At 43.7% G+C, this 12,927-nt stretch overlaps 1 protein-coding gene across 1 annotated transcript; it reads right to left on the reverse strand.

Annotated features, from left to right (window-relative positions):
• Positions 1-388: 388 nt before the first annotated feature.
• inpp5e (inositol polyphosphate-5-phosphatase E) lies at positions 389-6,128 on the reverse strand. Its single transcript, XM_077520794.1, has 9 exons — positions 5,026-6,128; positions 4,062-4,185; positions 3,885-3,982; positions 3,574-3,818; positions 3,332-3,439; positions 2,278-2,439; positions 2,031-2,146; positions 1,819-1,955; positions 389-1,695 (listed from the first exon to the last, which is right to left on the reverse strand). The coding sequence occupies exons 1-9, from the start codon at positions 5,727-5,729 to the stop codon at positions 1,569-1,571; spliced, it is 1,821 nt and encodes a 606-aa protein (XP_077376920.1). The 5' UTR covers positions 5,730-6,128; the 3' UTR covers positions 389-1,568.
• Between the last annotated feature and the right edge of the window lie 6,799 nt (positions 6,129-12,927).

A 12,927-nucleotide genomic window follows, 5' to 3' on the forward strand; every position in this document is an offset into this window, starting at 1 on the left:
CTTGTTTTTAAAATTCATGAAAATTAACAAGTATTTTTTTTAATGTTATATACACTGCTGGATTGGCTTACCTGGGGCTATAGCGCCCCCTAGCCCCAATGTAGTGCAATGCATGTGCATAATCAACATAAGCGCTGACAATAAGCCATGGCTTTCACCCAGCAGCCCTTCTTTCGGATGTACACTAATGTGTCCGAAAGGAAAAAATGAATAAAAAAAAAAAAAGTATCCTAAACATCCACTGGAGTGGTGGAAAACATGATGTGTGTATGGACAAAGATCACTTTGTATGGTTGTATAATGGACATCTCCGGCAAGATGTCGCCTTTTTATCGCTGACTAAACGTGGACATCAACTGTGAAATAAAAGCAACGTTTCTCCCCTTGAGACATTTTAAAAAATGTTTATTATCGTGCTTCTGTAGAAAAAGATCCTGAGGAGATTCAAACAGGCACTTTTTACTTTTTCATGGAACTGAAAGACAGTTAAAAGGTTTCACTACATGGACAAGTTACAACAATAGTAATATAAAGGCAGGGGTTCTCAAACATTTTGGGGCTCAGAGGGATACTTGGCTCATTGAGTCAAAAAAAAAAAATCGGCAGTAAAAAGTTAACATTTTTTTCTATAATTAATGTGGTATCTTCATTATTTTTTATGTACAATTAATACCTTTAAAAAGTATTTTTTTTTTCTACTTGCTGTCAACTGATGATGACATCACCTGTGCTGAGGAAGTAGGTAACGACCAATCATGGCTGATTTACTGACCAAACCCAGAAAACAGGCGAGCCATGATTGTCTGTTACCTACTTCCTCAGCACAGGTGATGTCATCATCAGTCGACAGCAAGTAGAAAAATGACTTTTTAAAGGTATTCATTGTACATGAAAAATATTTAAGTTATCAAATTCATTCTGGACAAAATATTAACTTCTCACTGCTGAAAATTGTTCAATGAGTCAAGTATCCCTTTAAATCTTAGTTGAATAAAATATTTTCCAAGATTTGAGATTTCAAGTTTATGATAGAATGAATTTCTTTACAGAATAATAATGTATTCATCACTTTATCAAAAAAAAAAAAAAACTTGACAATGCGGTTAGCCTAATAGCATAATTAGCATTTTAACAAAGGTATGAATTATGGACAGAACATTGAACTGGTTTATTATTGACTATTTTGTCCTTTAGTATTTACTTAACTTTAAAACAGAGAAAAACTGGGGGCCGGACTGTTATGTCATTGTCTTATGTCGTAATACATTAATGTGTGAAAACGATGATCTCCATTTGAGAACCCCTGATATAAGGCATCTGGTTAGGACCACCCACATACAATCCTTGAAATGGAAAGATGAAAATGTAGCAGCTGCTCATGATGATAAACAAACATATAAAAAAAAATCCGTTTTTTGCGATGGCATCTAGAAAACATGCTTTAGTCATGCGTTAGTTGCTCTGAAAACGTCCCAAGGCATTACATTAATACTGACGTCGAGGTTCCCGCCCTCGAGTGGTCCCCGTTCTGACCAGTAGGTGGCGCTGAGGTACCGTCTGGTTTGACTTCACGAGATGGCGCACACGCTGCTTTGGTTCTTCATGGCCTCCCTCATCTTTATCTCCCTGCTGATCCTCCTCTTGATGCCCTCCAGGTACAGACTGCGGTCAAACAGGCCCGCTCCCAATGGAATGCTGGAAAAAAAACGCGGACACGCATACATACGCTCGCTTACTAACAGACAAGCAGTTTGGACCAAATCTCAATCTTGGATTTGAAATTGGACCCAGATCAGAAAGCGTCATCCTAGTGCTCACGTGTCTCGGCCCGCCTTCAATTTGACGTGGTAGATGCCAATGACGGGCCGGTGGTCCGAAGTCTTGATGCTGGAGCAGCTGGAGTATTTGAGCACGTGGATGTCATCTGCGTACCTGGTCCGGAACAAGATCCTGTCCTGGGGAAGCACGCAAACATGTTTATTTATTTATTTTTGCCATTGCTGGAGTTGACGGCAGGTGGTGCTTCTTACGGTGTACGATGGCGTCCTCTGTTTGGTGCTGGTGTCATACATGTCGCTTCCAATGTCAAACTTGTACGTGGGCAGGAAGTGGATGTTGGCTTCCTGGAAGCCTTTGAAGATAGAACCTGGAAACACAAGACCAGTTGGAATCTATTACATTCTGTGACAAAAAAAAAAAAAAAAGTCTCCATCAACCAACCTATCTTGGTACCTCCATACCTATCAACACGTCACAAGAAAATCCATAACAATCTACCGTCTTTCATCTCCTTGGCTAGTTGGTCGTGTTCCATCAGGGCGTCCATGTCGTCCCCGGACGTGCTCTTGATGATGCTCTCCACGCTGGCCCGCTCGTAGCCCAGGCGGAAGTTGAAGTCGCCGAACCAGAAGACCTGGTCGAACCTCGTGGTGACGTCAGCTACGTGACACGCAGAGAAAAAACACACCACTGAAGGTGTTAAAAAAGGACGAAATGTCCGCTTTAAATCGGGTTTTACTTCAATGCGTTATGTTGCAGCACCCCCTAGAGGACGGTAAGGGAACATACACAGTCATCGTGACTAACTGATGATGCGAGCAAACTTGATTAATTCTGAAAATGGAGAACTGGGTCAAGTCATAAACAAATGATGCAAAAATTATGATATTATTATTATTATTATTATTATTATTACTATATATTTTAAATGTAAAAGTAAAAATGTTACAGAAAAAAATTCAACTACCCATCAATTTAATACAATAAATGTTTATACCTGTACAAATTTTTGCTCCATTATTTAGAATGATCAATTAAGAAATAATTCAATGAGCTAAATTAATACAACACAACCAAAAACATCAAAAATCCACAAGCAATAATACTTAGGTTTACTCGTGAAGCTCAGGTTTCAAGTTAAGTCATCTTTATATCAAAGCAAACATGATGAAGCAGCATTCAACCGTTATGCTGCACACAAATGGAATAACTTGCCAACAGACGTGAAGCCTGCCGCAAGTATAAATGCTTTTAAATCAAGGGTAAAAACTATACTTTCCCCCTCATACCTTTTGATTAAGGTCAAGGTCTTTGTAGCATTTTTTTTAAATCAATTTTGCGAATACAAATATGAAACTTTTTTTTTTTTTTAAACAAATATCAAATATGCCCTGTTGGTCTTGGGGAACAAAACAGGACATTATTCCTATGATAATGTTAGGTTTGTTTTATTGGTGCACTGGTCCCTTTTTTAGATAACACAGCATAATTTGTTTGCAATTTTGCAGACAGTCCCAAACTACGGCCCCCAGTTTATGAACCCCTTCCTTACATGACGTGGATCGGTAGGGGTTGGTATCCGGGAGTCCCTTGGGGAGCGCCAACGCCTCCACGATCTTGTTGTAGTCCAAAATCCTCTCGTACACTTTGGCATCTCCGGCTGGAAGACATTTTACTAAAACGCGTCAGCACCTATACAGCTAAATTTACAGCTTTCAAATGCATTTTTTTTTAGAATGCGGGAGAACAATGTGACAAAATGGCGTCTTCTGAAGTCTGCGTTTTGCTGCTTACAGGTGAAGTGTGACGTGATGAAGAGGAAGGACGTGCCGAAGAAGGTGAAGGCGACGGCCACGGCCCCTTTCGTCTTGATCTGCGAGATGATCCTGGTGGTGACGGTGGCGTGCTCCACCTCCGAGCAGAACCAGATCAGGTCCCGGCGGATGAAGGCGCTGAGGTACAGGACGCCGTGCGCCGCCGCGTATAGCATGACGTAGTGTGGACCCAGACACTCCTGGAGGCGCATCTCCCACTCCCTCCTACACACACGTGCGTACATAAAACACGATGCGCAAAATAACTTAATAGATCGTATCCGGGTGTACCTGTCAGGACATCCTTCCTGCACTCCGATAATGTAAAAGTCTTGTGCGTATTCGGAGTCTGTCGGAAGGAGGAGGTCGTCTAGGTTGGACGGGAGGCCCTGGACGACAAACAAACAAATACAAAACAAAGACAGTGACGCTCACACCAATGTGAGCGTTCAAGAATCAGCGTCATACCTTCTCCCCCTGCATGTTCCACGTGACCACGTAGACTCCGAGCCTGCGGTCGGGGAAGTAGCGCTTGAGCTCCTCCACCCCGAGCAGGGCGCCGCTGCCCAGACCGCCGCCCTCCAAAAAGCTCCTGAAACACACCACAATCGCTTCACTTCTTTGTTTACACCCATAAGACACTTAAGTAATGTTCTAATGCACGGGTGGGCTTGGGCTAAGCCACGTCCGTCATCGAGTGGTGATTGGTGGTATTACAACTTAAAACTATACAATGACTCTCCACTTTTCACAGGAGGTAAGGACCAGGCTGCCCATAGATAGCAAAAATCCGTATATATTTGACACCGATTGAAATCTATTGGTGGGGGGGATTATTATCGGGTTTGGATAGTTTTCCCTCTGGCCTCTTGAGATCTCACTAATCTGTTGTAATTTAGAGGTTTCTGGGGTTGGTGAAAGATTCTGGTTTTGGCAGGTGGTATGTCTGGTTGGTGCAGAATTTCACTTTGCGTCATCTTTCTTTCCTTTGATCTTTCCTCTGGTCTCCTGACCTTCCGAATTTCACGACTGGAGAGACTTTAGTATTCGGTTAAGGTGAAGGGTATGGGATTTTTATTAGGTTTCAGGTGAATTAATGAGCACATATACACACCCACACACAAATGGATTGGCATACTCCAAAAAACAACAACATTTCAATTATATTGAAACAAACAAAAAAAAAAGATTTCACAAGGGGCGACAAGAGTCTGGGCGTGGTCCACGTGCGGTCTCACCTGTACTGTACAATTAATAACAGTTTAGGAAAGGTCATTGTTGGTTACTTCACAAAGATGTGCAGCTACCTAACGGTGATCACCAAGTCTCCCTAACAATACAATTTGACACAAAGTCAGTGGGAACTGGGAAGTACAGTTGAGATACCTAGAACATGTATTTGTGCTTCCCACCACTGATCCTGCATTCGTACCTGTTCCTGACTTCCTGAGGTTTGATGGGGCTCAACACGCTACTTGTGGACCTCATGGAGTTGACGGACAGGCTATCCGAACCGGCGTCGCTCTCGCTCAGGTTCCGATGCAGCTGCCTCTCGGCGCTCCTCCTGGCGACGTAATCCGAGCAATCCTTGTCAATCCTATTAGCGGCCCGGAGTGCGGTCGACACGAAGTTGTGCCGCAGGGCGGGTAGCGACGCCGGGGCGGGCTTCACCGGCGACAGGCGCACCCTGGCGGACCGCAGCCGGACCTCCGGGCAGTCGCTCCGCGGCTCGGCGGCCGGGCTGCCCTCGCACTCGGATAGGCTGCTGCCTCTCTTACGGAAAGTCCCGGGGGGAGCCACGTTGTGCTCGCTAATAGTCGAACCCAATTCCTTGAGGGAGTCCGTGGACGATCCTAGCGGGTCGCTCAGGCTTTCCTGGCTGGATCTCAGCCTCCGGGCTCGGACGCTCTCCACCGGCATCTTGTTGCCCTTCCACTTGCTGGACAGCGAGGGCGGCCGAGGCTGGTAAGGGCTGTCCCCTGCCGCGTTCCGCGCAGCCTGCTGCAGTTTGAGGGCGTTGTTGAACTCCTTGCACATTTCGCGGTCCACCGAGGGGGCCTTCGGCGCTCGACCGTCAGCGGCGATCATCGTCGGGCTGCGGTTGCCCGGCCTCGCGCCGTCGCCGTTCTCCGTCATCTTTGATTCCTCGCTTCCACGCTGATTTTTAAAACGTCGGCCAGTTTCATCCTCTCACTCGAAACACATAAAATATAAATGCATTATTTAAGGATTATATAAGGATAAATGTGTCGCTCACGACACTCGGCCAGATAGCAATGCGGCTAGGCTATCAAGGTTCTCGCTAAATCAGCAATCGCAGTATAAACACGGTATAGACAATCTCGGCGGCATTAAATACATTCTCGGTGTCATTTATCTGTCATTAAAATAAAATAAACTCCACATTTAAATCCCCGTTTAGCTTAGTTTAATCGTCCCCCAGGAGCGTCTTGATTACAAATCACGACAAGTAGCCGGGCGATTTCCTTAGCAACGTTTGACAACAGCTCCTTCGTTACCAAGAGGAATTGGGCAACCGTGTCAATGAGGCGCTGCACTGCCCCGGCATGGTCGGCGGGGGAAATACATGCAATTCCCCTCACATTGCGTTGACAACAGTTTTTCGGCCAGACACCCTGATTCGAAATCCTAGCTCCTCTTTGAAAACAAAAGCTAACTTGAAACATTAACTTAAACCCCAACCCTGACCTGAAACCTTAATCATTGTTCCTATCTTAAAATGCTAACCTTGGCCTTCTTTGAAAACCTAAACCTGTCTTTAAGGTAAGTAACTAAGGAATTGGAACTTAATCTTGTTTTGAAACACTAAAAATTGGAAACCCTATCTTGAAAGACCAAATTGAAACCCCCACCCTGGCTTGAAACCCTAAACATTGCTTTAAATGTTAACCTTGGATTATAATACTTAAACTCTTATTGAAACCTTATTTTTGAAACCCTAAACGGAGACTACAGAACCCTCTAACTTGACATGGCCAGGGTATCAAGTAGAGCTGTCACTATCGTATGTTTTTAGAACTGCAGTACTCCTAAAAGCAATACCAAAATGTATATTGAGCCACTGCTCTCTATTAAATATAAAAGACGGAACATAGTGTCTCTGTCCACTAAAAGTGTTTGACTCTTCCAATAATGTAATTAGTCAAATTGCTTATTTTAGATGCTTTTTAGATGCTAGTTACAGTAAAAGTATGAAATAGAAAACTATGTTCTACTTCCCACCTCGTGTGTGAGTGAGTGACGTCTCGGGGGAGCGTATTATTAGAAACACATCTTTCCTCTCCTCCTCACTTTTTCTTTATCTTTCCTCCTCCCGAGGACGTGGATGCTGGGGGGAAATCGATGCCCTGATATGAGACGGGGTCCTTAATGAGGATCAGAAACATCTTCATAAAGACCTCCTAATCCAGCACTTAATCCCTCGTTACACAATCATCTGCATTCAGCGGGAGGCCTCGTTGTTCATCCCTCCGTCCGCCTTTGTCTTGACTCGTCTTTGTCATTTAGTTTTTTTTTTTTTTTTTCCATGGGCTCTCATTACACTTTCAGATTGGGTCCAAATTGTGCTTTTGTGTGCACTCCTGCACTATCTCAAATGGAAGACATATGCTTAATTAATGAGGGAGGAGCACACAAAAGGCCCTTTTTGGGGAGGGGGGTGAAACTGATGGCTTTCAAGTAGGACATCTGGATTAAAGTTGATGGCAAAAGTTGAACTCGTGAAATTATCGACTGGCCTTCTAATCTCAAAGGAACCCTTTGAAAATGTCTTTTTTATGACAGGAGAGGACAGAGAAGACACAGAGGGGACAATAGGCTCCAATAAGTAACAACAATCTATTGTTTTGGTCTGTCATTTATCACATCATTGTCCTAAAAATGTCACTTTTACTTATTTTGGACGCACATCCAATGACTTGGAGACTGTTTGTCATAAATGGTGAAACAAAAGACAATTTATGATCATTTGATGTCCCTGTCGGTTTTTCCCACATCAAAACAGTTCATTCCCCCCTCAGTGTTAATATTTGCATGTTTGGTTAAGAAGCTAGCGGCGAGGCTCATCCCAAAACGGTGTGTGTTGACGCCCAAAGTGCAGCTGTGTCAACAATGATCACGTGTCCTTCCTAAAGTGGCTTAAAATAATTACCAAGTTTATTAATGATATACATATATGATAGGGATTTATTTAAATGACAAAACCCTGAAACATACACACTGCATGATACATTGGTTTGATAATGTACCTCTCTGTCTTTAGTAATCCGTTTTCATCCACTTCCAGAAGGTGGCAGTGGTTGTCTAGTGCATCCTTTCTCATCTGGCCCGGTATCAAGTGATCAGGACGGAAAGGCGAGGTGAGGCATCAAGTGTGTTGAAAGTGCCTGTGGTCTGTTAATGCATGCTGTAGTATATTTAACACTGCGCTGTGTTCAAAGGGCTGTCGTGCGCATTGTTGTTGTTGGGGGTGGGTTGGGGGACATCCTGTGCGTAACAGGTGTCCTCCCTTCATGCCTGTGAATAGAACACAAGATACCTTACCACAACATCAATGAGCATACAGCTGCAGAATACATGAAAGCAAACGACAACTTCCTCTTAATTAAGCAGAAATACTACAACAATTTATTGTCCTGGAATAAAAAGACTGGTAGATTTGTAATCCATCCTTATCCTCATTGTTTATTATTACATCAATGGCCAACACATTTACTGATTTACCAACTATTACTATTTACCAACTATGCCAGCAACCTATTAAAAAGCTACCTCCCTATCTTACTTCCTACTGAGCTAGCTAGCTAGCTACCTAGGTAGCCTATAAACTACCTACATAACCACCTATTTACATGCCTTCCAAACTAGCTACCTCCACATCTTTCTATCTATCTTACTACCTCATAACTAGACTAGGTACCTAGCCACCAAGGCGCATAGACAGTAGACACAAAACCGATCTACCTTAGCTAGCTTGCTCACTAGCCATCCACCTAGCCAACAAGCTACAAAGTACCTTCTTACCTACTAGTTGTTTCTATCGCATATAGTTAGCTTCCTACACTGCTACCCAACTATCTAGTCACCAAGTAACTGAACTTACCTACTTCTTTTTTTTTTTTTTTTTTTTTTTTTTGTTTTTTTTTTTTTTCTCCCCTAAAGAGCTCAGAATTGTTCATTCGGTAGTCTTACCGATTCAACGTCTTGTCATCATTGCCCTTTTTTTTTTTTTTTTTTTTTTTTTTTTTTTTGTTGTGTGTGTGTATGTGTGCGTTTGCGTGCGTTTGCGTGCGTGCGTGTGCGTGCGTGCAAATACGTATAAATTTATACTCATTCATTCACCTAAAACCTTATAAATATCCCATTACCCTTCGCCTTAACCAGGTACTTCAGAATCTTGCCAGAGTCGTGAGATTTAAATGGTCAGGAGACCAGAGAAAAGGTCAGAAAAAAAAAAGAAATAAAGAGAAAAGAAAGGTAAATCAAAGTGACATCCAGCACCGACCAAACACTTCCTGCCTTCCCCATGATTACAAAATCAAAGTCTTACGCCAACCCCGGAAGCCTCTAAATTCCAGCAAATTTAGCGAGATCTCAAGAGCCCAGAGGAAAAACTAAAGAGAGGAAGGAGGGAAGGATCGATAAGGCAGAGTGAGATCAATAGAAGCCAGTACATCCAATCCATCAAAGTGAAGTCCAGCACCAACAAGACCCCTCCTGCGTGGTTACAAAACCAGAGTCTTATGCCAACCCCAGAAACCTCATACTTATAATAAATTAAGATCTCAAGTGACCAGAGGAAAAACTAAAGAGAGGAAGGAGGGAAGGATAGATAAAGCAAAGTGAGAACCACAGACACCAGCACCAACTGATTCAAGGGGCTGTGGGAGGGAGAGGCTACTTCTGTTGAGTTTCAGTAGATGCTGGTGCGACGGATCTGGCATGCATAAGGACCACCACCAAAGAAAGAAGCCGTCAACCGCGGTCCAGCAAAGCGAGCACCCCCCCCCCCCCCCCCCCCCCCCCCGGAATCCCCAGGCCGCGGCAGCACCAAGGCCACCCCCAAGCCACCCGAGCGGACACCGGTCGGCGAGCCGACCCAGACACCCGGAACACCCCCGCCCCAGCCCCGGCCCACACCCCCGAGCCCAAGGCCGCAGAACGAGGCCCAGCGGGCCCCCACAGCGCCCCACCGGTCCCCAGCCCCCATCCCCCCACGACCCCCCCGCACCCCACCCAAACCCGCCATCCACCACGACCCAGGCCCCACCACCCCCGACCCCCAAACCCCCGAACACACCCCGACCCCCAGCACCCAACCCCCCACCCACCCATACCTCCACCCCCCCCCCCCCAAACAAGCCGCCCCCCCCCCCCCCCCCGACGGCCGCCACCCCCCCCGCGAACCCGGCCCCCCGCGAGAACCCCCCACCCCCCCCCGGAAACCGGCACCGGGCAGCAGCGCAGAGAGGGAAGATGTGCCCACCCCAAGCCGACAAGCTACCTATAGTACTCAGCATATATGAGTACACCCCCTTCGAAAAAAAAATAAGATTTTATTCAATGTTTCAATGAACGTAAATGATACTTCGTTTATATAGCGCTTTTCCAGAACAATTTCCAAAATTTTGACAAAATGTTTTCTTTAGAATATGCGCTTAACTCACAACCTGAAAGTAAGGTTGTAATAGAATGCATGGATTACAAAATCTTCAGTTTAATCAAATTAACTAATGCAAAAAAAAATAATGCATCCCACAACAAAAACGACAACATCTTGCATTTTCTATGACCTCCATGACTGTTATGGATAGCAATGTGTCTAGGCCTGGAATTAACAAGTTGTCTATTTCTCAGGGTCTACTTATTTATGCAAAATGTACTTTAATACATTTAATTTAAGAACTACTTTTTTTGTGGATCCTAATGAACAAATCTTGTTTGCAATCAATGACCCACATTTGTGGAAGTAGTTTGTCGTATAGTATCATATAGAAAATCTTAATTCTGACAGGAAACTAAAGGTGTTCTTACACCTGTTGGGATGTACTCATTTATACTGAGCACTTGTACGTACCAACCTATGGATGACCTTACAACATAGCTACGAAGTAGTCGTACCAACCTCGCCACCATGCTATCTATGTGCCTTCCTACCCAGCTACCTACATAGCTTCCATCAAGCTAACTAAGATGCCTACCTACCTATCTACTTTTGTTCCTTGTGGGTGCCAAGTTCTCAAAACAGGAACTGTACTGTGCATAACTTACTGATTTCAGAGTTTATAATTTAGTACTTTTTAGTAATTTATTTATTTATTCATTTTTTTAAGTACACAAATATCTGTAGCCTCCTTCAACATTAGTCCAGACTATGTGAGTGCTTGAGCCACCTGCGCCCATTCCCAAACAGAGCGAGCTGTTTATTTACAGATCATTAGGGAGCTCGGGAAGAGCCTCTCGTCAGACCCGGATCGGTCGCCTTTTCTGTGGTCACGTCCGCCGGGGTGTCGACAGCCCACTGGCGGGGGGCATCAAAGAGCAAAGTGACTGATGGGAGACCGCTCACTCAGTCGTAATCTGCTGGCAGGAGGGAGGATCCAATCCGGATCTTCCCTTCCAAGCCTGAGGTTTTTTCCAAGTAAGACAATGCATTAGACAGATAAAGGCCTCTCGTCTGAGGCTGGATCTGCGGCAGCCTTACTTTCTTTTCCGCCCTATCTGCTCCACGGGCGTCTTAAGCTTGGCCTTATTTCCTGCCTCTTTTATCATGGCTCTGATACTCGTCTTCACTTTTCCACCGAAAAACATACCTGGTCCATTGAAAACATCGTTCAACATCTTTGCCATAGTACTTAATACACATTAAAGGGTTAATGATTCAAAAAGGCTTCCAATCTTATGTTTGGGTAAAAATAAACAGGGTTCCAAATAGTGTTAATTTTATCCAGCATTTTTTAATTTAGTCTCAGTTTTAGTGCAGTTTTAATTACGTTTGTTAGTTTTTTATAATAGTTAGTCCACCACACCCCATTTTTATTTAGTCTATTTTTAGTCGACTATAAATCGAGCATTTTAGTCTTTATTTTAGTCCAAGAAAACATAGATTTATTCATCTAGTTTTAGTCAACGCTTGTGAGTGTGGATGGTTGTTCGTCTCTGTGTGCCCTGCGATTGGCTGGCGACCAGTCCAGGGTGTCCCCCGCCTACTGCCCAGAGCCAGCTGAGATAGGCGCCAGCACCCCCCGCGACCCTTGTGAGGAATAAGCGGTCAAGAAAATGGATGGATGGATGGATGGATGGATGGATGGATGGATGGATGGATGGATGGATGGATGGATGGATGGATGGATAGTTTTAGTCAACAAAAACTGCCAACATTTTAGTCTAGTTTTAGTCAGGACAATCATTTTACCCTGTATATTTTTTAGTCATCATGTGTTGTACATTTCGGATCTGAAAATATTTCACGTACAATTTTCTCTAATATATTTGATGAAAAACAATTTGACACACAATTACAGTATATCAACAAGTGGCTACTACTAAATTAGCAAGCATTAGTTTGTGGTCGGATTAACATTATTGTTGGAACGTTATAGCTGTTGGCTTTTTTATTTTTATTTTTTATTTTTTTATTATTTTTTTTACAAAATCAAATCATTTTCATCTCGTTTTTGTTCATGAACTAAAATGTCCAAAGATTTTAGTCCATTTTTTATTAATTGAAGTACATTTTCGCCTCGTCTTCATTAGTCAACGAAATGTGCATACTGATTTAGTCCCAGTTATTGTTTATTTCTTAATGAAGGTTTTAGTCTCGTCTAGTTTTAGTCCAGTGAAAAACAAAATTATTTTTGTTTAGTTTTCGGTGACGAAATTAACACTCGTTCCAAATTAGCTGTAGCGTTCTAATGATGATTTTAAACCTGGATTAAGTTTGTATTTTAGGTTTCAAGTCGGGTTAGGGTTTCTTAGTAGGATTTCAAATGAGGATCGGTCTTTTAAAGTAATGTTTCCATCACTATAGTGTTTGGAACTGGATCAAGTCTCAAGAGACAAGAGCCAATCTGAGTGACCCATCATTTAGAATTTGCGACCAATCGGCGTCGAGCTGTCGTCGTGGGTATTTCCAGCGTGACGGAAGTGCAGACAGAGCGGACGACATCCAGACAACAACACCGGACAAAACGGGAAGCGAAGCGGAGGGAGGATAAGCGGGATAGCGTAGGGAGCCCCAAGACGTCACATCTGCCGCTGAAAAGTCCCATGTAAGGACCTCCAGGGCATGGGAACTTTTGGTCCTCTCAGCCGA

This window comes from Festucalex cinctus, chromosome 5 (genome assembly GCF_051991245.1).
Source record: "Festucalex cinctus isolate MCC-2025b chromosome 5, RoL_Fcin_1.0, whole genome shotgun sequence".
In the NCBI taxonomy this organism is placed as follows: Eukaryota; Metazoa; Chordata; class Actinopteri; order Syngnathiformes; family Syngnathidae; genus Festucalex; species Festucalex cinctus.

Coding starts and splice junctions, on each gene's coding strand:
- inpp5e (XM_077520794.1), bottom strand. CDS start 5,729: ATGACGGAGAACGGCGACGGCGCGAGGCCGGGCAACCGCAGCCCGACG. Junction 4,186..5,025: donor CCTCAGGAAGTCAGGAACAG/GTACGAATGCAG, acceptor GGTGTGTTTCAG/GAGCTTTTTGGAGGGCGGCG. Junction 2,440..3,331: donor CCCCTACCGATCCACGTCAT/GTAAGGAAGGGG, acceptor CGTGTCACGTAG/CTGACGTCACCACGAGGTTC.